This window comes from Polypterus senegalus, chromosome 9, assembly GCF_016835505.1.
Source record: "Polypterus senegalus isolate Bchr_013 chromosome 9, ASM1683550v1, whole genome shotgun sequence".
NCBI lineage: Eukaryota > Metazoa > Chordata > Cladistia > Polypteriformes > Polypteridae > Polypterus > Polypterus senegalus.
Genome location: NC_053162.1, coordinates 123274806 through 123298567, shown reverse-complemented (window position 1 = coordinate 123298567; position 23762 = coordinate 123274806). Strand labels below are relative to the sequence as shown.

The 23762-nt window shown below is 37.1% G+C and overlaps 1 protein-coding gene across 3 annotated transcripts in view; it reads left to right on the top strand.

Annotated features, from left to right (window-relative positions):
* Positions 1-22985, top strand: part of zyx (zyxin) — a 39784-nt gene extending 16799 nt beyond the window's left edge. For all 3 annotated transcript variants that reach the window (XM_039763721.1, XM_039763722.1, XM_039763723.1), the window contains exons 3-10: positions 1547-1788; positions 8320-8415; positions 17315-17971; positions 18849-18963; positions 19175-19344; positions 21136-21314; positions 21605-21725; positions 21821-22985. In XM_039763721.1, coding sequence (XP_039619655.1) covers positions 1547-1788; positions 8320-8415; positions 17315-17971; positions 18849-18963; positions 19175-19344; positions 21136-21314; positions 21605-21725; positions 21821-21937 — 1697 coding nt within the window. In that variant the 3' untranslated portion in view covers positions 21938-22985. The remainder of the gene's footprint in view (positions 1-1546; positions 1789-8319; positions 8416-17314; positions 17972-18848; positions 18964-19174; positions 19345-21135; positions 21315-21604; positions 21726-21820) is intronic.
* Positions 22986-23762: the final 777 nt, after the last annotated feature.

The window sequence follows — 23762 nt, the reverse complement described above, 5'->3', positions numbered from 1 at the left end:
ACCCCTAACGGGAGCAGCCGCCGAAAGAAGAAGAAGAAGATTGTGACTTTTTTCCTAAATGAAATCAAATTTAAATTGTTTGTACCTTTGGAATTTTTGTATAATGTTTGCTTAAAATAGAAATTCTGAATTCTAGTACCAGACATTTTTATTACTATTTTTGATCTTCTTTATACAGTATGTTTGGCACAGCATGACATAGTTGAAGAATATATGCTTAGATTTAGTCACAAGTGTTAATTGTGCAATTCTAATTGTGCATACTTCAAGGATCATTTATATGAGCTTCTTGCTTTGAAAACACTTAGCAGCACAGAATCAAGGAGTGAGATTTTTTTTAATTGAGGCAGCAAGTGGCTGATGATAGCTCTGTTTGTCTGGAAGTAGAAGCAGCAGGTGATGTTGGCTAGAATTATTTGGCAGCTAATTGCAGCACTTGATAAAAGTTGTCGTGTGAAATGTCCTTGTTTAATTCTGTCTATATATTTGTCATGTATATTTTTTTTGTCATTTCACCACTACAGGATCCTAAGACCTTTTCTAACCATATCAGATAATGGAACTATGTCATGATGAGATTCACACTATCTTACATGAGTAGCTTAACTGTAACAGCATAGAATGTACAATGTTCTGATATGGAAAGAAACTTGGGGTGAAATTTGAAATAACAGACTACAAATATTGTGGATTATTATGGAACAAGTTAAACATTTCCTGAATTTTGGAGCAGTGTTTAAGGGAAGCTTCTCCCTATTGTGTAGAGTTAAGTAGCAATAGTCTCCGCTTTTACCCTAATTACAAAAAAACTTGTTGTTAAGTTAAGCTAAGCTGGCTTGCTTTTTGTTCAGTCATGCCACACCCAAAAAGTAGTGAAAACTGACCTTTTCATCATGATCCTAGGACAGTTTGAACAAAAGGCTACTCATGACAGGCAGTAAACGTAATCTGTGCAGCCTGCTTTATGTATGATGGGTACAACAAAAACTTGTAATCTTCATCGTGTTGTTCCATTTGCAATCAAACCATGCCTGAATACGAGTTGCCAGTGCTCTGGAGAACAAGCATTAGTCAAACATTGACAGTTGTATGTGAGCGTTCGCACAGCATTACATTCAGATGAGACAATTAAAGAAATGCAGCTTTTTTTTGCCTCCAGCACATTGCACAAGCTGAAAGAAGACCAATGTTAACAATGGCCAATATAAATATTAACTATTAAGTTTTGTGGCTGCTGATGCAAATTATACTAACATTGAATAGTATTTTTAATTATTTTCTTACATAGTGTCACTTAATATTGGATGTAATGTAAGAAATGCTTACACACTATTTTCATATTTTATTTATTTTTCTTTCAGCTATTCATAAATTATCTTCACCAGTGCTTATATGTTCTCTGTATAATTAATTTTGTAATTAGTTGCCATTTTGACTGACAGCAGGGATGAAACCTATTGATTTTGACTAAGTATGTTGATTTTAGAGATGCCTTCTATTGTGTGATATTGTTAACTGAGAAACTGTTGCCTTTTCTCCTAATCAGATTTCCCTCCCCCTCCCCCACCCGTGGAGGACAGTGATCTACCAACCCCACCACCCTGTTTGGATCCAGAACCACCAAGCTTTATGAATGCAACTACAAGCTTCCCTGCTCCACCTCCTCCTCCTGCTTTTGAAGAGCCTTTTCCTTCCCCTCCCCCGGTGGAGGAAACTTTCCCTTCACCACCGCCTCCGCCACCACCACCACCCCCACCTCCTATGCCTTTGAGCAATAATAATCCTCAGGTGAGTTAAGAATTACAGAATGATGCTCAAGCATTTTAATGTCATTTTCAGTGTTAAAGTTATTGATAGAATGTTTGAGCAAAGTGGACACTACTTTAGTTGTACTATGTTTGAGCTTTCTTTGATAGTTTCATTGTTTGACTATTGATACACGTAAGATACAATATATACAATATCTTTTTTTGGTTAAGTGTTTTCTGTCAGATTAGTACTGAAAAATAGTGTGTGCCAAATTTGTATTTTTTATTTATTATTTATTTATATTTTTCTAAGTAACTTAAAATTTGCATATTGCACTGGATTTCTGGAAGAGATGTGCTGCTCTGTTAACAGGTGATGCTAAAAGGCATTTTTACCTACTTTACAAGTGTACATGATAAATTAATAAATGTTAATTGTAAGATATGAATAGTGTTAATAGCAAGCCAGAATCATGTCTCTATAAAATGGCTAAAGTTCAGATTTCAAGTCTTTATGTTGTCTAGTCAAAGAAATAGATGCAAACATGGTTGCTTTTTATTATTTGTGTTGAAGGGCTTGAACGCTTCCCCCCTAAATTTAACATAATGGGGGGATTTCTGACTTTGTTGGGGGAATAAAAAGGGTAGGAATCAAACAGCTACCATTTAAAAACCACTTTGATATTTATATTTGAGGCATTTTTTAATGTTGTAACTTATTCTTTTTGATATAGCTTTTTGATATTGGTAGCTTATAGAATTGTGAGTACATAACAGTCTTTCAAATAATTTATTTCAACTATTTTAATGTCAAATTAATGATTGTTTCATACGCCATGTAGAGATTTCCACTCATATTTACCCAAAAATTCAGACTTGCCATGGAAAAATTGCAGTATAAAACAATTTGCAATCAGTTCCCACCCCCCAACACCCTATCTATGCTGCTTATTGCTCTCCGGATGTAATTTTATGCAGTTTTAAGACAGTTGAGCAGTAACATGTCCGGTCATTTCCAACATGCTTAATCCAGACCAGGGTCGCAGGTGTGCCAGAGCCTGCCTCAGCTAGCATTGGGTGCAAGGCAAGAACAAATCCAATACAGGTTGCAAGTCCATCGCATGGTGAACACACACACACAATTTAGCATCCCCAATTCACCTAAGTTTCAAACCTTTGGACTGTGGTAAGAAACCATAGCACCTGGAGGAAACATAAGCAGAGAACAGACAAACTCCACACATGGAGGAACTGGGGCACGAACCCTGGTCTCCTTACTACAAAGCAATATTAGCACTACCACTGCACTACCCTGGTGTTCCAGTTGAGCAGTGATGAGGCTTACAGTGTGAATATAGTTAATTGAAGAAATTTTAGATATTTAGTTAAAATATAGCTAACCTATTCATAGCTTAGGTGGCATCATAGTGCATAATGATTTACAAATTCAGTGTGCTAGGTAAAAAATCCAGCACCTGATTATCTTCCCATGTCCTTGAGTATCTCATCTTGTTAGTTTTCAGGGACTGGTTAAGATGCAGATCTACAGCCTCAGGGCTCACATAGGGCGAAAGTGTGAGAAGTACTTTTTTAATGGTGTAATAAGCCCAGCACAAATACCTTTTAAGTGCATTTATTTAATTTATGTGTATTTGTCTAGAGTACAAGTTTTAAGGTTTAAAAGTAGTTAACATTGTCAAGAAATGATGGTTATATGTATCTAAGGCCGGGTTTATACTTAACGCAATGCATGCTGCAGCGGACACTCCTGCTACGCAAGCGTTGTTCTGTTTATACTTTACATAAATCTGGAGGAATCCACCAGGTGGCAGTGTGAGATGTCATCACGGTGAGAACAGGTTCGGCTACGCTGTGTTGTGAATTGCCTGGACCAGCCATTAAATTCCAATGACACCATACCACAATATTTCAGAAAAGGATGTTTAATGATTACATCCATCAGTCCAGGGATTTGTCCATTTCATCTAGCATAAGGCACAGGGCTCGAACAATCCCTGGACGAGGCATCAGTTCATCACAAGGTGAATACAAGCACTCACGTACACTAGCATCATTTTAGTGTCACCAAATCTGCATATCTTTAGAAGGAAACTGGAGCACACTGAGGAAGCCCAACAGAAAAATATGTAAACTCCAGGCAGGGAATATCAGCGATGTGACTCCCTGCAAGACAGCAGTACTAACACTTGGCCACCATGTCAGCCCTATGTGTGTAGTTATTAACAGTATTCATTATTTAAACAAAATTACCGATTTATCTATAAAATGTAACATACATACTTTAATGCATTTCATCATGAAAGTGATATCAAGTATAAATCTAAGGATTCTAAATGTACAGAGAGTTGGAATATCATATATTTAATGTGCTCAGTGTAGCAATCTATTGCTGTTTGCTGCTGCTGTCAGGACCTGAGGAAGCCCTAGAAAAAAAGACGGTATGTGAGACTTTTAAAATGTATCATGTCATTACGATCAAGAATATGCGACGCTTGAATATAAAAGCACCACAAATGCATCAGTATGTCGGTATTTTGCTTCACCACATCGAACCATTCATCAAACATCGAAGCACGCACATCAATCTCGTAGGATCTGCAAAGCGGCTTTCTGTCACATGTAGATGGTAACCAGAGACTCTGATGTCACATTCCAACTTTTAGCACACTGCGCCCCCCTACTTTTTTCTGGTAGTGCAACTCGCGCACGCGTCGTGTTAATTTCTGAGAACCTGCTCAGAGGACGCATTAAATGAATGCTGGGAATGCGTGGCAGCCATGATGCGGGCGCATACGCGTTCTGAGCGTGAAGTATAAACGAGCCCTAAGAAGCCACAAATTGCCAGCTGTCTTTAAGTCAAATAAAAAGGAGCAAAACTGACTGAATTCACTAAATAATCCAAATCAATTTCTGGAATTTTTGTTTTAATTTTAGCACAAAAATACACCTCAACCTTTTTTAGCCTTCAGTTTAACAAAGTTTAGTTGAATTTTTTCTGAAGAAAGATTTTAAACAAAGGGCACAATGCACTGTTTTTGAATCCTGCTGCACAGTTATGCAGCTCTACTGATCAGCCGATTTATGCAGTTCCATGCTCCAGTCAAGAGCAACTGCAAAAGATAGCGAACATCCTATGCAGGTGAGCTTAGCAAAATGTACACACGTTTTCCTTTTTTAATGCATTTTATGTTTTTTGATTATATCCAAATAATGACCTTTAACAAAGAACAGCCAAGGTTACAAATACCTATTGATGTTAAAGAGGAGCAGCTACATTACATTTTTTTAATATGTGTGCTTTTTGTTAGCAATGATTTTACTGGGTAAAAATCAGGAAATCTTCTGCTTCAATAGATGGGCATTATAGTCTAGTGGTAAAGGTGTCAGACTATAAGTATTCCCTGATGCACTCTCTGACATTGCACAAATCACCTTACGTAACTGTTGCCATGTCTGAAAAATTATACATAGTGCACTTTTTCAAGATTTAAAAAAGATTTAGGATTTAGAATATAACTGTGTATATAAATTGCCTTGGAATGGTGTTGTCTATGGAAAGTATAATTTAAAATAAAATTGTAGCTTGTTTATTTCTTTTTATTTAAACAAGCAGTAATTATTAAATTCATATAATATTGGAACAAGACAACCTTTGAATTCCTGATCTTAGGTAACAGATCTAGAAATACTAAGTTGTTAATTCAACTAGGAATCCTGATCAAAGCAGGAACTTGTTCAAATGCATATCTGCAATCTCGCGGGTCACAAAGGGTTAAGTTTGAGAAACACTATATTAATGGTGCAATAGATAAGCCTAGCACAATTACCTTTTAAGTTAATTTATTTAAATTCTGTGTATCTGTCTAGAGTGCACAAAAATATAAATTTAAAAAAATGTAGTTTTCTTCTCATTCAGTTGCTTTGAGGTTTCTAAGCAAATTTTTCCTTTGCCAAATTTCAGCATTAAATCTTTTAAAAATTGAGTTAATCTTTCTATATAAAAGCGGTTGGGATTGTCCTTCCGTCCCGTGAGTGCTACGCAGGCGCAGAGTTTCACACACGCCCCGTCCATTTTGCAATGCACAATGGGATTTGTAGTTTCGTTTTTCCAGGTAAAAGATGATTTTCTGCTCCAGACTGTGCGATATCTTCTTCTTTATTACTATATAAAAGCGGTCGGGATTGTCCTTCCGTCCCGTGAGTGGAAAGCGTAGCGGTATTCCGCTTATCACAGACTTATTACTTGCAGCTTGCGGTACGAAGCGACATGATGTGAGCAGAGTTCTGGTGCTCTCATCGTTCTCTTGCTTTTGTGCGCGATGCGCTGGAAAAATAGGCAAAATTATGTCTCTGTAAATAATTAATGTTGATGGAATACAAATGCCTCACCGCATAGTAAATATCAGGGGGGTTTAAAAGGGCGACCTCAATATAGAAAAAAAGTTTAAATTTCATCACAAAAATAACAAACTACGAGTATTAAAGTAATACCGCTCAAATGCAATATAACCAAATTAATGAGTTTGTATAAAATATCAAATTGATCTACATATTGAATTGCCTTAAGAAGTGGTCAACTTAAAAGTCGGTCGCCTTAAAAGGCGGGTCAGCCTAGTACATAATGATTCTTGTCTACATTTTGATAAAAAATACTTTATGCACATGATCTCAGAAACTTTACAGTAGGGGTGAATTGAGGATGAAGCATGATATTTCTATTTTTTTTGTTTGTTTTTATCATACTCTTTTAAGAAAGTCCGCTTTAAATTAATTAATCCTACTTAAATCCTATATTAAAAAAGTCTTTATCCTTACTGCAAAATGATCCAACCCAAGGTATGCTAGTGGAAAATGTTAGAGGAACACATAGTTTGAGGTGTTAATGCTGAATGAAGTTACAAAATGTAAGATGTGTACTCCAAAGGTAAAATTTGGGGAATTCTGTTATACAGTATTAGTTTGTGATGGGAACTATATCTAAGAAGATATAAAAGATTGGAAATAATCAATACTCAGAAGAATTGGAACTGAGAATTTCATTGATGGCAACCCAAAAGGATACATATATACATAAATACATACAAAATATAAAATACACAAATAAAATATAAAAAATGTATCCAGTGTTGTTCCAGTTCCAAAGAAGGCAGGCACATCTTCAGATCAGTAGCCTTTACATTCCACAGCACGAAGACCACCAAGAGCTTATTCCTAGACTATATGAATCCTCTTGTGAACTAATAAGGCTGTATTGATAAGGAGGATGAGACAAACAGTAGGAGTCAGGTGAGAAACTTTATTTCTTGATGGAAAGAGAATTGTCTCCATTTTGACATCAGCAAAAGCAAGGAGCTGGTTATTGACTTTTGGCAGACCACCTGGTCACTATTCAGGGACTGGATGTGGAGTTGGTGCACTGCTCAAGTACTTAGGGTGGAACCATGATAATGAGAAGCAACATGTCTTTATATTACCTTTAGTCAAATCAGAAGTTTTATTTCTTTTTAGTAATTCTTGTTGACACTGTATTTGTTTATTGCAGTATTTATTTGCTTTTTTACTTTTTTATTGTGCTTCTTTAAGTCCAGTTTTCCCCTTGGGATTAATAAAGTTCTATCTGTCAAAGGAGTAAGCAGGCAGACAGTTCTAAAATAATAAGCAAAAATATTCAGTTTTTAATAATTGATTGTGGATGGCAGTAAGGTTATGAAGCAGGCCTGTTGCATAACTTCTCTGCAGGGTCAAATATAGTGAGTGGGTGTACTTGAGCTGCATGTACTGGTGACTGGTGTTTTTGAAACATGGCACATTAAAGAATATTTAGTTCTCTCAGTATTTTTTGGAGGCTTCTAAAAGTAGGGTCATATGATTAGATTTTACCTCAGAAAAAATAGGTTCATAGGAAGATGTTAAATACACAAAGCGTACATTTAAACCTTCCCAGCGTTAAATTCCTAGTGTTTTTGAGATTAGCTGTTTGGTTACTTTTTATTAAACAACATCACATAACAATTTTTATAACCTACCCAAGTAATGTAAGTCTGGTGTTGTATTTTTGAATGAAGGTTTTGAAAATATTTAAAATAAAATTCTGAATTAATTTTACTATGTTAATGGATGTTTGCTTTGACCAATAGATGACCTGTATTTAATATATCCATTTACTGAACCCATTTAGTCCACCTAGGACTAAATAAACACCTAATGCCTGAAAATATTCCCTTGCCTGGCAACATCAGGTACAAAACGGGATCACACTATATATATATATATATATATATATATATATATATATATATATATATATATATATATATATATATATATATATATATATATATATATAGTCAATCATTGAATATGCTAACTTCATTTGAGATCCTGTCTTTTTTATTTTGTTCCTGAAACTTCATTCCCTTCTATAAAAATGTCATTAGATATTACATTAATTTATACCAAGTAAAATTATCTAAATAAAGAAAAAAAATAAGCCCAGGTGAATACATTTGTTTGTGATATTCATACAATTATTATTTTTTTTTAATTCCAGAAGACATTTCAGAAGCAGACCAGCTTTGATAAACAGCTTGACTCCTTAACCAGCATGCTATCAGAAATGGAAAAATTTGATCCTTTTCGTGGCAAGGTGAGATTTATTTGGTTGCTTATGTTAGCTTATGGTTTTAGAAGAGATTTCAACCTTAAAGTTGATATGACAGTGTGCTGTTAGCTTCATTCCAGTATTGAGCTCTTAGATGGCGCTAAAGTTTTAATATCAGAAATTTTTAAGTTGCAGAAGAGCAATCATGCATCTGAAGTAAGAATGTGCTGCAGAAATCTTTTTAATTGATGAAAATAAAATCTTTTCCAGAAGGTGCAACTTTATTGGAATATTTTACTAACAAAATTTACAAACTCGTTAAGCAGTATATAAATTGCTCAAAAAATTAAAGGAGTACTTTGAAAACACCTCAGATCTCAATGGGGAAAAAGAATATGCTGGATGTCTATACAGGGTGGTCCAGATCAAATTATGTAGATCCAGATCGTCTGGATAACTTTGATTTATGCAGAGACGATTGCAGTTCGGCCAGTTCACACACTTCTCGATGGTACGGGATTTTTCGGGTGATTTTCTATGTAATAAACTTAAGTTATAGCGTAATGAAAATTGCATAATTAGATCCGGACCACCCTATACTGATATGGACTGGGTGATGTGTTAGGAATGAAAGGATGCCACGTCGTTTGATGGAAATGAAAATTATCAACCTACAGAGGGCTGAATTCAAAGACACCTTGAAAATCAAAGTGAAAAAATGATGAGGCATCATACTCCGTAGTTTGTATGGCCCCCACGTTGCTTGTATGCATGCCTGACAATGTCGGGGCATGCTCCTAATGAGATGATAGATGGTGTCCTGGGGAATCTCCTCCCAGGTCTGGACCAGGGCATAACTGAGCTCCTGGACAGTCTGAGGTGCAACCTAGAGGCTTCGGATGGACTGAAACATAATGTCCCAGATGTGTTCTATTGGATTTAGGTCAGGCGAGCGTGGGGGCCAGTCAATGGTATCAATTCCTTCATCCTCCAGGAAGTGCCTACATACTCTCGTCACATGAGGCTGGGCATTGTCGTGCACCAGGAGGAACCCAGGACCCACTGCACCAGAATAGGGTCTGACAATGGGTCCAAGGATTTCATCTCGATACCTAATGGCAGTCAAAGTGCCGTTGTGTAGTTTGTAAAAGTCGTTGTGTGTCCCTCCATGGATCTGCTTCCCCAGACCATCACTGACCCACCACCAAACTGGCCATACTAAATGATGTTACAGGCAGCATAACGTTCTCCATGGCTTTTCCAGACCCTTTCACGTCTGTCACGTGTGCCAAGGGTGAATCTGCTCTCCTCTGTGAAAAGCACAGGGTACCAGTGGTGGACCTGCCAATTCTGGTATTATTTGGCAAATGCCAGTCGAGCTCCACGGTGTCAGGCAGTGAGCACAGTGCCCACTAGAGGACATCGGGCCCGTTGGTCACCCTCATGAAGTCTGTTTCTGATTGTTTTGTCACAGACATTTACACCAGAGGCATGCTAGAGGTCATTTTATAGGGATCTGGCAGTGCTCATCCTGTTCCTCCTTGCCCAAAGGAGCAGATTCCAGTCCTGCTGATGGGTTAAGGACCTTTTATGGCCCTGTCCAGCTCTCCTAGAGTAACTGCCTGTCTCCTCGAATCTCCTCCATGCCCTTGAGGCTGTGCAGGGAGACACAGCAAACCTTCTGGCAATGGCACGTATTGATGTGCCATCCCGAAGAAGTTGGATTACCTGTGCAACCTCTGTAGGGTCCAGGTATCGCCTCATGCTACCAGTAGTGACACTGACCATAGCCAAATGCAAAACTAGTGAAAAAACAATCAAAAAGATGAGGAGGGAAAAAAATCAGTGGCCTCCACCTGTTAAACCATTCTTCTTTTGGGGGTCATCTCATTGATGTCCCTCTAGTGCACCTGCTGTTAATTTCATTAACACCAAAACACCAGAAACTGATTAACAACCCCCTCTGCTACTTAACTGACCAGGTCAATATCCCAGAAGTTTCATTAACTTGATGCTATACTCTAATGAAAAAGTGTTCCTTTAATTTTAGGAGGTGTTATTGTAATCAACTGTTTTTAAAAAAGGAGAGAAAGAAAGGCTTAACTGGGAACTCAGATCCTAGGTTGAATACATACACTTGTTATCAAGTGATGTAGGCAGGTGCAATAATGGTCACTTATGAACACTTTGATTTGTCTCAGTGGAATTTGTTTTCTTTTTGCCATCCACATTATCTCTTTATATTCTCATTAATCTGTACTTTTGTCTTGCACCAGTTGCTTGAACATGAATGTCATTTATTTCTTGTCTTGTTTGTTTTTAAACTACTAAAGAAACAATGGTAATGACAACTGACAATGTGGGTGTATCTTTTTTTCGTACTTCTGTGAATTGCATTGTAGATACAAAATATACAGTTTTTATGTGCATATGGTGCATGTTATAACAGCTTTTTATTTTAGTGAGTGGCATTGTGAGCCTTGTAGATGAGCAGAATTGTTTGGGTCTGTTTACCAAAAAAAGTCAAATGATTTAAATCTCACTCATTTGTTCCTGAGATACATTTTTATAAATGAAGCTAAGAAGGAAATGATGCCTAACACTAGAATTACCAAAGCCTACGAAAAAAACTTGTTAATCCGGCCAACCTTAAATCTCTTCGCACTTCTCTGTCAGCATCTTTTGTCTTGTAAATGTGGCAATCAAGACAAGTAGCAAGCAGCCTGCTATTCCATCCCCCTACCGCCACAGAATGGCCACAAAGTTCTCCCTGTTCCAGCCTTCAGTATCTGGGAGTGAAGTGCTGGAGTTTTAGAATGGAAATAATAGATTGTTATTTGGAACACATGCATTTCATGTGTGTTTCGTTTCTACAATAATCTGTGTGAATACATTGTTAAAACAGAAACGTTTTTCATATTTTAGTAATAAATGGCAAACTGTACACACAAAATATATAATGTGTAAAGCCTGAAGTGCAAAGATCAAATAAACACTTTCACAAAAGGTTCAAGGGAGACGCAATAGCTTCCGTGGCGCAGCAGTAAGAATTGCTGACTTATAATCAAGAGTCCCCTTGTTCGATCCTAACTGCCTCGTATATTTACGTTTTTGAGTAGTGAGTTGCTCTTATTGTTAATATTATACAATAAACACATACATTTCATTTGCGTCTATAACAGCCACTGTATTAAATTTATAGTACTTGTAAAAGTTACCTTTTTTTTTTTCACTTTTATTCTGTCAGTCACGATCACGATACATACTGCCGCCCCCCAGGGATCTGATGCTGTTACTTTTTATCTGCAACTGGGAATAACTGTAGATGTCAGTGGTGTTTTGAGACAATCGAACTGGAAATTCTCTGATCTGGATGGATAAAAACTGACACACAAACGCTGGCAAATCTGCCTTATTTGTATCTCATTGTCACTTGATTTTTTTTATTCAGTTTTATTGAGTTTTCCTGCTTGCGCTGAATTAGTATGCGCCTTATGGTCCATGATGTCAAAGCCGCATTGACAAAACAACAGAGACATAGTTGTAATGATATTTGGAATTATTCATTTTATGACCTGTATAGTACATTTCGGAAAACATTGTGGCACGAATGCAACATTATTCATATTAGTCATATTCATTTGCGTACTTTCTTGCGCTTGTAATCAGTGATCGTGTTTTGGTTTTTTTTGCCCCTTATTTTGCCCAGTCTTCACAGGACACTAGGACATGCAGAGGAGAGAATGTTCCTCTGCAAGGTGAGCCATGGGCGCTCTTCTTTTCTTAATGGACCCCGTACATGCCTTGCACAGTACATATGCGTTGATTGCTGCCAGGTCAAGATTGTTATAGCACAAGCAACCGACCACCTGTGTGTTCCTGTTCCCACTGAATAAGCTCACACCTTCTGGTGCATGCTGTCAGCGCAGCACCGGGGAAAAATATATGTGACATTTTGAAGAAATCATTGTATGACCTGAATGGTACCAATCAGAAAACATCATCGCACTAATGCAATATTATTTGAAAACGAACAGATCTTGTGTAATTTATGTTACTTGTAAAAGTTAGCTTTTTTCACTTTTATTCTCTCATTCATGTTCACGCTCTCCCTGTCCTTCTGATCTGACCCTAACTAACAACACTAGCATAAATTTACACCCGATATAAATGCAGAGGTGAGCAGTGCAGCACAGCTGAATGAATCTACTTTTATTAAAGTTCCTACCTATGTCATACACCACATACCTGTACACTGAAAGACTTATTACCATTTGACAACTGAGTTTCAAACCTTTTCAATATTGTATAGTTGTTTATGATTGTTCACTTGTACTATATGTCACAGCCATGCATAAAAGACAGAAAATATATTGCTTATGTGACAGCTGATCTTTACGCCATGTACTAGGGAAATTTCTTCTCCTTCAACAAAAAGAAAACTGGTTGTGGAAGGCCAAGAAAAGTTCCTATTGATATGGTAATACAGTATAAAGAACCTCAGTCACAGTTTTGACTCTTTTAGAATGATGCATTTGCTGATGGACTTGATTTGATGCTATGCTTGAATTGTAAGTGCTGCTTAGTATAACTTTAAAGCATTGTAACGTGCACTTTTACAGTTCAAGTGTCATGGGTCAGTTACCGTATCCGGATACTGTCTGCTACGTTTTCTCCCTGTAGTAGTTTTCTGAGCAGTGCTCTTACAGTTTCAAGATCTTGGTGTACTTGCTCAAAGTTTCATACAAGGAGCCTTTTGATTGAAAGTCACTGGCCTTGTGAATTTTCACGGGGGGACATCTCTTCAATTGAATGTGTTTGTATCTTGCTTTGCCAAGCTGCTGCTCACAGTTTGATGTGGAAACCCAAACCCCGATACCAAATGTCACTGAATCACACAATGCCAGCTTTTACTGGGGACTGCTCTTCGATATTTTGTCATTGAATCTGCCCAGACTGCCACTCGCAGTTTCATTTTGGATGAAATGTCCTCACCTCAATCAAGTGTCACTGTATCATGTTGCTCATGTTGAGGTGTCATGTGGGGAAAAAAACATTTCAGCTAGTGTCTTGTTCACAGTATAATTCCCACTTCCACTGATAGACTGCAGAGTACAATAGTTTTATCCTGCCAATAATCACCTTTGCTTCACTCTAATCGGCAAACCCACCGCACTCAGAATAAGAGACTGTGGTGGGCTGATAAAAAATGTACTTTTTTTGGTGTTTATATTTAATTGGCATCGATGTAAACAAAGGTTTTTCTTTTAAAATTTTGGAGTGTTGTACTGTTCAGCCAGCTCCTTTATTAAATAAGCAGAGTAATAGCTATTTACTTTGGGCATGTAGTTTAGGCGCAATAATGCCAAAAATCTCTTAGTGCATAAGGGGTTAAACCAGAGCTGCTTATTGTGTGTGTGCCCCATAATGAACAGGTGAACTATTTCTGAATGGGCCCTGCTCTGTGACCAGTGTGGTTGCAATAAGCTCCAGCTCTACTGGGCCATGTACCTGAATATTTGTTTCTTAAGACAGATGGGTGGATTGATGGATGGAAGGATAGATACTGTAATCTTGCAGTGATTCTGCACTGCAGCCCATGTAAGCAAGTAAGAGACGTAGGGTACTGAAGTATGTCACAGTTCATACTAGTCTTACTTTTTATGGACATTTTATATAAATATTTCTTTTACAAGATATGGCTTGCATGTGAACAATGTAATTAGAAAGTTTGTATCATTCACTAAGGAAGATAAACATTCTCTCTTATTTTAGGAGTTGAGCAACAGGTAGTAAATACTGCTTGTGAAAACAACCTAAAAAGCTTGGTTTTGATTTGAAAACACTGACTCTAGCGCACTTCCTTCCAATTAGTATTGGTAAATTTTGCCTTAAAAAAGCAAGGGATGTGCATTTTATACTACAATCGATCAAAACCTTCTGGCAGCCCCAGTGATGATTTGGATGTTTAATATTAAAGAAGGTGAATATTTATGCAATACATTATTTTGTGTTTTATAATTTTATTTAGGCCACTTTGCAGAGTTCTATTTTCACTTAGACACAGAGTTACTTTCTGCTTATTACTGTTAAAAAAGGAAATTAAATCCACTGTGTTTAAATGTTCTGTAATAATAAAATGTGCAGACTTCCAACTTGTTAAATACTGGAAGAAGCTTTAAGTAGAGACTTAAGGAGAGAAGGCTCATAACCCATCAGCAGGACCAGTATCTGCTCCTTTGGGCAAGGAGGAACAGGATGAGCACTGCCAGAGCCCTACAAAATGACCTCCAGCAGGCCACTGGTGTGAATGTCTCTGACCAAACAACCAGAAAGACTTCATGAGGGTGACCCAAGGGCCCCATGTCCTCTAATGGGCCCTGAGCTCACTGCCCAGCAGCATGCAGCTCGATTGGCATTCGCCATAGAATACCAGAATTGGCAGATGCACCACTGGTGCCCTGTGCTTTTTACAGATGAGAGCAGGTTCACCCTGAGCACGTGACAGAAGTGAAAGGGTCTGGAGAAGCCATGGAGAACATTATGCTGCCTGTAACATCATTCAGCATGAGCAGTTTGGTGGTGGGTTAATGATTGTCTGGGAAGGCATATCCATGGAGGGTCACACAGACCGCTACAGGCTTGACAAAGGCACCTTGGCTGCCATTAGGTATCAGGATGAAATCCTTGGACCCATTGTCAGACCCTATGCTGGTACAGTGGCTCCTGGTGCACGACAATTCCTGGCCTCATGTGGTGAGAGTATGCAGGCAGTTCCTGGAGGATGAAGGAATTGATACCATTGACTGGCCACCACACTTTCCTGACCTAAATCCAATAGAACAACTCTGGGACATTATGTTTTGGTCCATCCAATGCCACCAGGTTGCACTTCAGACTGTCCAGGAGCTCAGTGATGCCCTGGTCCAGATCTGGGAGGAGATCCCCCACAACACCATCTGTCATCTCATTAGAAGCATGCACCGATGTTGTCAGGCATGTATACAAGAACACAGGGGCCATACAAAGTGCTGCGTACAATTTTGAGTTGCTGCAATTAAATTTTGGCAAAATGGACTAGCCTGGCACATAATTTTTCACTCTGATTTTTGGGCGTCTTTGAATTCAGGGCTCTGTAGGTTGATCATTTTCATTTCCATCAAACGATGTGGCATCCTTTCGTTCCTAACACATTACCCAGTCTATATCAGTATAGAAATCCAGGAGGATTTCTTTTTCCCATTGAGATCTGATGTGTTTTCAAAGTGTTCCTTTAATTTTTTTGAGCAGTTTATATACTCTGTGTATATATCGCTACTATATATATATATATATATATATTTTTATTTTTTTTTTTTCATTAGTTACTATTACTGCACCAATTGTTGAACAGATTGAATAATACTGATTGTCTTCATGTGAATCACAAGGTGCTTTTGTTTTGTGCAACTAATGCTAATTGTGACCACAAGGAGCCTTTGAATGTGAACCCAGTGGCTCATCTGGGACTGTTTTACATTATGCTGCATGGTACAAAGAATTTTGTGGATGTGAAATAAACAACTGTACAGAAGACAGGTGATTAATTAAAATGACTATAATAGGAGCCATGGGGTTAACATCTTTTTTTTTTTTTTTCGCAAATAGGGCATTTGGTTTATGTCTCCTTTTTTTTCAACCTGATGACAGCTTTGTGAGAAATGTAAAACTGATAATTAGATTTGGAACTTTTCAGTTATGTTTTTCTGCTGTATGTGCTTGCTACCACCTGAGACTTAAAGGGAACTCTGGCAAACTGGTATTCCCATTTTTCAGAGCTTGTTTTAACAATTTTTTTAATTGATGTGCATAAGTATTCCTATTTTCCAGCATATAATTCCTTTTTAAAGGTATTCCAAAGACATTTATGTTTCAATTGTTTTTTGTTAGACAGGCTATTTAGTTGTTTCTTTATCACATTTTCAATGTTTATCTGCAACAGAAGTATAAATAAATGCTAGCGAAAATGTTAACATACAGTAAGCTATATGCTTACTGTGATGGACTGGTGTCACGGTAACTCCAATAAGATAAAGTTGCTTTAAAAAAAAATAAAAATCAGTTTTGTCAGTCCACATTAACCAATGTAGGCTACTGAAAGCAAAAACACAAATTTGTTTGGGCTGTCATTGTTTTGATGCCAAATGTCTGTGATGTAGAATGGGTGATGCTTAATTTATTACTAATATTGGCCACTTTTCTTTTGTGGTTTTTAAGAAACCCATTGCATTGCTCAAAAAAAAAAAAATTTTTAATAGGCTTATAGTTTAATCATTCACAAAAGTTTAATCATCTTTACATTTTGCTGATTGAATGATATTTTAATTCTGGTTGGTTGGAAATAAGTTAGGAGTGTGGTGTTTATTCTCAAATTAAGGATTTATAAGCTATAAACTGTAATCAATGATAGCACGTTTATACAAGGGTCTTGTTTTGGACTGACACTTCATCAAAGGTTATTTTTTTGCCTTCTATCCGTGGCTGGATAGATGGGTTGTAATTAATTGTTTGCTCACTTAAATAGCAATGCTATTGTACTTGGTAACTCATAGATTTATACTGTTTTGGAATTTAATATACAAAGTAAAAGAACACAAGTGGATCACTGTCCATAAAATTAGTAGATTAGCATAACATACCTTCTAGATTGTGTCAAATTAAAACATTAAAGGTAACATTTGACTTTTTTTTCCTTAAACAAGATAAATGTACAAATAGATATTGACAGCTGTTATACTTACTGTTTTAATTTAAACTAAAAATGACTTTGCAAAATACATGTGTATAGATAGTTCTTAAAGCAGTTTGGCAGTTCATAAAATGTATATTTTAACCGGCAGATCTTTGCACTTTTATTATTGTGATGTGAAATGCTTTAATGGATATATATATTTTTTTGTTCTAGTTTTCTTCTCCAAATTCCACAGTTGGAAATTCTTCAGCAGAGCCTGGAAAGCCGGTACCCAAATTTTCCCCAAAGCCAGCTGTCCCACCACCAACTGCACCAAAGCCTGCTGTTGCTAACATTCCTCTAGACAAGTCAAGCCCACCACCATGGGCAGCAGAAATCAAAGCTCGACAAAGCCAGGCCAAGCCAGCACAGACTTGTGTTACAGAGACTCCACCTGCTGGCGTTGGCACTGTGCAAAATCGTTTCTCACCTGCTCAGGCTGCCAGTGAGGCCAGAGCACGGTTTAACACACCTCCTATCAATCAGAGCACACAGTCCAACATTGGCCATAGTCAGGCTCGTTTTACCACACCTCCGGTTGTGAAGCAAGCTCCTGCATCCCATCCAGGCCCAGGTTCCCAGGCTCGTTTTACCACACCCCCAGTTATTAAACATGCTCCTCCTCCTCTTTCTGGTAACCCTCAGCAAGCTCCATCGATCTCATCTCCAGCTGTGAGTCATGGTTCTCAAGGCCCACAATCATTACCTTCAGCAGGACATACTTTCCAGACTTGTATTAATCCTCCAAACACTGCTGGTGATTCAGGAAAGGTGGAGACAGGATTAGCACCATCTACTCAGAATAGACCAATTGGAGGCAAAAGCCAAAAGGTGAATATACTATTAATTTATTTAGGTTAAGAAAGTTTAATTTGATTTGCTTTAACTTTAGACTCTTAAACTGTCATCCGGCTTTAAAAGCTATATTAGTTTGTTGTGCTTATTTGTAAACTTAATATAAAGCAATATAAACATCTATCGCTTTTGGGCGAGGAGATTACTATATCGATTGTATATTTAAGTTAAAGGTTTACATTATTACTAAAATCTGAAATGTTGTCAATATTACAGCCTTCTGCTGTTTTAACTTTTTTTTTCCAATATTAGTTTAATTTTTTTATTTTCCCATATGTGTACTTCTGCTTTACAAGTATACTCTGAATTTACTCATATATGTATGTGTAGTTTTTGATGGTGATCACCATATTTAACTAAAATGTGTTGAAGCCTTAATATGTTGTTTGCATGTTGCATTTTTTCATTTATTATTCTTTATTTCTATATACCTGTAATGTTATTTAATGATTGTTAGCATTATATGAAATATTTTGGTTATCAGACAAAACAAAAAATACAAATGCATTAATGCTACTATAAATACAGCAGTAAAGTAAAAATAGAACTTTCTAAGAGGATAAAAAGAGGTAGCAACGGGTTTTGCAATCTAATGGGGAAACTAGGCTGAATTAAATTTTAATTAGCTGTGGTTTATTTTTTAAATGACAAAATGATTGCTACATTTTCTGATTTGTTCAAAGTCACATTTTTTGTGTAAGTCTCATATGCTACTTTACATTACCCATCTAGGATTTATATTGTAATAATATGTACTTTCTCAGATAAAGTACAAGTTGTTTTAGACAATTATTTAAACAAAAGACAACAACAATTGGCCCAAACTGCTATTGATACCTGTTATTTTTTTTAGGATTCAAACTCTGGTGTACCTCTCACCATGAAGGAGGTAGAAGAGTTGGAGAAAATGACCCAGAAATTCATGAAAGACATGGATAATCCCCCTGTTATTCAAAGCCCAGTCACAGGTATTTTGATACTTGAGCTTTATCCTTTTAGTACGTTCATACAAGTACAGTATATGTGCAAGTAATGCCCCGTGCTACAACAGTAGTCTGTACATTGGACTCCTCAAATGAGTATTGAGTAGAAAAATGTATGGTTTTCTGAGACTATTACATGTGATTAAATATGATGCCTACGTAATCGGCTACCTGCTATTTTACATCTCATCTCCAGATTCTTGTGGAATGTGTGCCCAACCATTGTCTCGCACGCAGCCTGCTGTTCGTGCCATGGATAAGCTGTTTCATACGGAGTGCTTTACTTGCATCTCCTGTCGAAGACAGCTGCAGGGTTTCCAGTTCTATGAGGTGGAGGGTCAACCACAGTGTGAAGATTGTTATGTGGTAAGCTTGTTAGCATTACATCTTCTTGATGAACATTCTATGAACAGTTTATTGTGATTTGTAATTCTGACAAGCATTTTTTATGCTGTATGTATTCTGGATAAGTATGCTGTACACATAGATTATTAGTTAAAAGAAAGTATGGATTTTAAGGAGATTTTCTTTTTTTTTTTCATGTTTATTGTGGTCACTAAAGTTTGAGCCTACAAATTTCATTTTATTAATAAATGAATAGGTAAAACTGTGGTTTATAGTTTTATTGTGAAAATACCACTTTAACATAGAACATAAAGCTTCTACACCTCTGGTTATTTAGGAGCGTAGTGTAAGGATTTTTTTTAAAAGCATAAAGACGAAAAATCTGAATCATTATTAGATTCTGGCAGTTCTAGTAATGTGAAATCAGTGATTGGTATCAGCCCTAAATAAACCTGGACCACAATGTACATAAATTACTGTTTTATTCATTTTTTTCCTTGAACTTGTGTTTTTCATTGATATTTGTATTTTTAGTATTTTTAATTTATACTGTATAGTTTTTACAGTCTCAGCTGTGATTTTTTTTTTATTTTCTTACCATGCTTTGGAGCCTTTTGTCTTGTGTTTTAGGAGCAGGTATATTTTTTTGCAGGTTTATTAATAGGAGGTACAACTCCAGTATCCATTATAATAAGGAAACAATGACAATTTTACACCATGGAACTTTACTATCTGCATATGCTTTCTAGCTACCTTTGAAAACACAGACATAGTCAAATAGAGTACTAGGGAAACAAAACAAACACAGACAAAAGAAAGACTGTGTAGACTGCAGACGGACGGTGACCAAGGCAGAATTTGAACCCGTTTATTTGTGCCATGTGTGTGCTGGGACATTCACTCAAGATGCAGGCTCACTCAGTCATCTAAAGAACAAGCAAAGAACTGTATTAGGGAACGCTCCTAGTCACAGCACACTCTCAATATATGCAAAATCCATAAGTAGTTTTGGATATTGTACAGACATGTTAACAGATCAGCCAATAATACAGGGTGAGTCAAAATTATGTTAACACTAATGGTACTGCTATGTATATACTTATATACAGTTTTGTGGACAATTTATGCGCCACATATGGTACATGTGTTAAACATGATGGTGAACACGTTGAGATATTCCTGTAAATCATCCTGCTCATGTGAAGTATGTTTTGTGAATGAATTATTTCCACCATTCAAATGTTAACATAATTTTGACTCGCCCTGTATAAATTGAGGGTTTAAAAAGCAGCATGGCATTCTTAAGAGACAGAGCATTAAGGACAGGTGTATGCATTGCATTGGATGTTATAATTTACATAACGTGAATTTTTCTAATTTATGCTTCAAAATATTCATATTATCTTGGTTAGTCTAGAGGACATCTGGGAAGTACACTATTTTCAGGTTTTAAAATAAGCCCCGTTTTTCTAATTTTAGTGACTGAAGTGCAGTGTACCTGTATACCTCATAATGGAATGTAAAGTTCCTAGATGCTAACAGTAATTATTAAAAGCACTCAGGAAATGAATGTGCTGGTTTGCTCCATGCGACATGCTTCTATGAAATCAGCTCTGAATCATCAGTCATGTATTAAAATTCTAAAATGATTAAAAGGGTCAACATTTGTAATGATGCACATGCAAGCATGTTTCACGGTTCACTTGACTCAGCAAATGACCTGTGTTTAACAGCCATGGCTGAGTCACAGCAGATTTGGTCTTAGAATCTCCATAAATTTGTTTTGACTGTTGTTTGTGCTTGCATTCCCAGAACACCTTGGAGAAATGCTCTGTTTGTAAGAAGGCTATCTCAGACCGTATGCTGCGGGCCACAGGTGGTGTGTATCACCCAGCTTGCTTCACTTGTGTGCAGTGTCACTGTCCTCTGGAAGGGACGCCATTCATCACAGATGACAAAAATCAGCCATACTGTGTGAATGATTATCACAGGTGAGACATGCAAGTTGCAGATTAAATTAGTTGTAGCAATAATAATTATCATAGGATGGGAAATATGTTTAGTGGGGTTTATTAGTCTTTGTAGATTACTGAATAGTTTAACATTCATATCTAAAGTGGTTTATTAATAATGTCTGTTCTTAAATTGTATGGGGAATTTTTCAGGAATTATAAGAAATGCAAAAGATGGGGTCAAAGAAGAAAGAAGCTACAGTAAATTCATGGAGTGCTGCATTAGTCCAAAAGATTGGTCTGATTTTTCTATGTTCTGTCTATCACAGGCGCTTCTCGCCTCGTTGTTGTTCATGTGGAGAGCCCATTATGCCTGAATCTGACAAGGAGGAGACTGTGCGTGTTGTTGCCCTAGAAAGGAACTTCCATCTCAAGTGTTATCGCTGTGAAGTAGGTCTCTTCTTATACTTCTCTTTATGCTATTCCTCATTTTTCTTTTTTTATGATGCCATTCCACAGTGTTGTCTTCTTATCTTTTTGGTTAGGACTGTTCTCGCCTTTTATCCGTGGAAGCTGACCAGGATGGCTGTTACCCCTTGGATAATCGCATTCTGTGTTTGAAGTGCCATACGGTGCGTGCCAAGCAGGCAGCAGCTCACTGATAGAGTGCCAAAGATATGCTGCTTCAATCTGGCTTAGCTCTGACTAGCTGACTGCTATTTGCTCCTCCAGGGAATTCGTACAGTGTGTTGGGTGGGTGTGTACCAAATCTCATGTTGTGATATTTTTGGTCCAAAAATAATTGTCATGATTTGGACATTTTTGGGGAGCAGTGCAATTTCTAGTATCTGCATAGATTTTCGACGCAGATTATTATGACTGTTACTTCTTGTTTTTCCAAGCAAGGGTTTAAGAAAAAATGGTTAGGATTATTTATTTTCCTTCCACTTTTTTGTGGCTCAACCCTTTTAAGTTCATTAAGTTTCCTAAGGGCTGTATGAGTGAATTTATTTGAGCAATAAAGATGTTTACGTGAAATAGAATGGTAGAGCAGGTTTCATGACATCGGTTTTCAGAACATCATGCAAACAAGTAAAGTCTAGTTTTCTGTTGACAGCAATAGGAGAAAGTGCTATTAATTTCTAATCTTGCTTACAGTTAAATTAGTTCATTAAATGTTAACTTTGAAATTGTTTGTTATCACTGTATTCCATTATTTGATCTGATGGGGTTACTGGAGGAGCAACTGAGATGCTTTGAATAGCAGGTTGCCTTGTTTATTATCAATTTTCCTCTTATACACACTGCTTTTATCTGTTAGCATCTTATGCATTTCATTTTATAAGTGGGAATTGTGAGTAATACTGCTGCAGCTAATATAATGCATTTAATAAAGATTCTGTGCAACACAAATATAAAATAGCATAGAATGAGACCAAGTGAAAACAATTAAATCCTCAATATTTGTTTGTTTACAAAGAAGAACACTGAATATTCAGTTATCTAGTTATGAATTTATTTTTCTTGTTGATGGATTGTTTGAATGTGTCTCTTAATAAGAACACCACCGGGTTTGATATCACTTTTTTAATTGAGTAACTGCATATTTGTAATTTGAAGATGTTACTGTATTAATCTGCTTTGCCAAATTATTAATACTGTTGGCAACACTTAATAAAGTGATGGATGTGTCTTCATGCTCACTTTGTAGCTCAGAGTCTTATTGTCCTTTTTCTACAGTGTTGCTATGTTATTTATTTACTATAACTAAAATACTCGCTTGTCTGCTAAGAATCAAAGTGGCAAGGTGCCAGGCTGGGAAGACTAGATTGCACAACCCCAGCTATATTTTCCTGGTATTTCTGTGTAATTGCCATGGCAAGCAGGAGATGTTATCCATACAAGCTGTTTCAAGTGTGGCCACGTAGTGTTTCCCACGTAGTCCTGTGTCTGGTAGACCTGTCAGGGAACATACGGTATATGCCCAAAGAATCATGTTTCATTTTTTAATTGCTAACAAATGTGAGCTGTTCTCAACTTGACTGTACATTTTTATTATTTTTGCCATATATGCAGGAACAAACAGGTTAGTGGTGGGATATCTGCTTTTATCAATTATCTCAAGCCCAGATCAGTTTTGTTAAAATTCAGGTGACCAACATGTAACATAAAAAGTGCTAAACACCTGGGGCCTCATTTATAAATGATGCATATGCACAAAAGTGTTACGTATGCACGTTTCTACGCTCACATCGCGATGTATATAAATTAAACTTGGTGTAAAGCCATGCACATTCACATGCCAGCTCAATCCCTTGCGTATGCACGTTTTCGGCTCGGATTTGCAAACTGCCAGCACCCAGTGTCACTCGGTCCCTTGCCTATGCACGTTTTCGACTCGGATTTGCAAACTGCCGGCACCCAGTGTCAAAGCAGTGCTGCTGTACCTGTGTGGTTTCCCTTTCTTTTTTAGATTCACATGCCCGA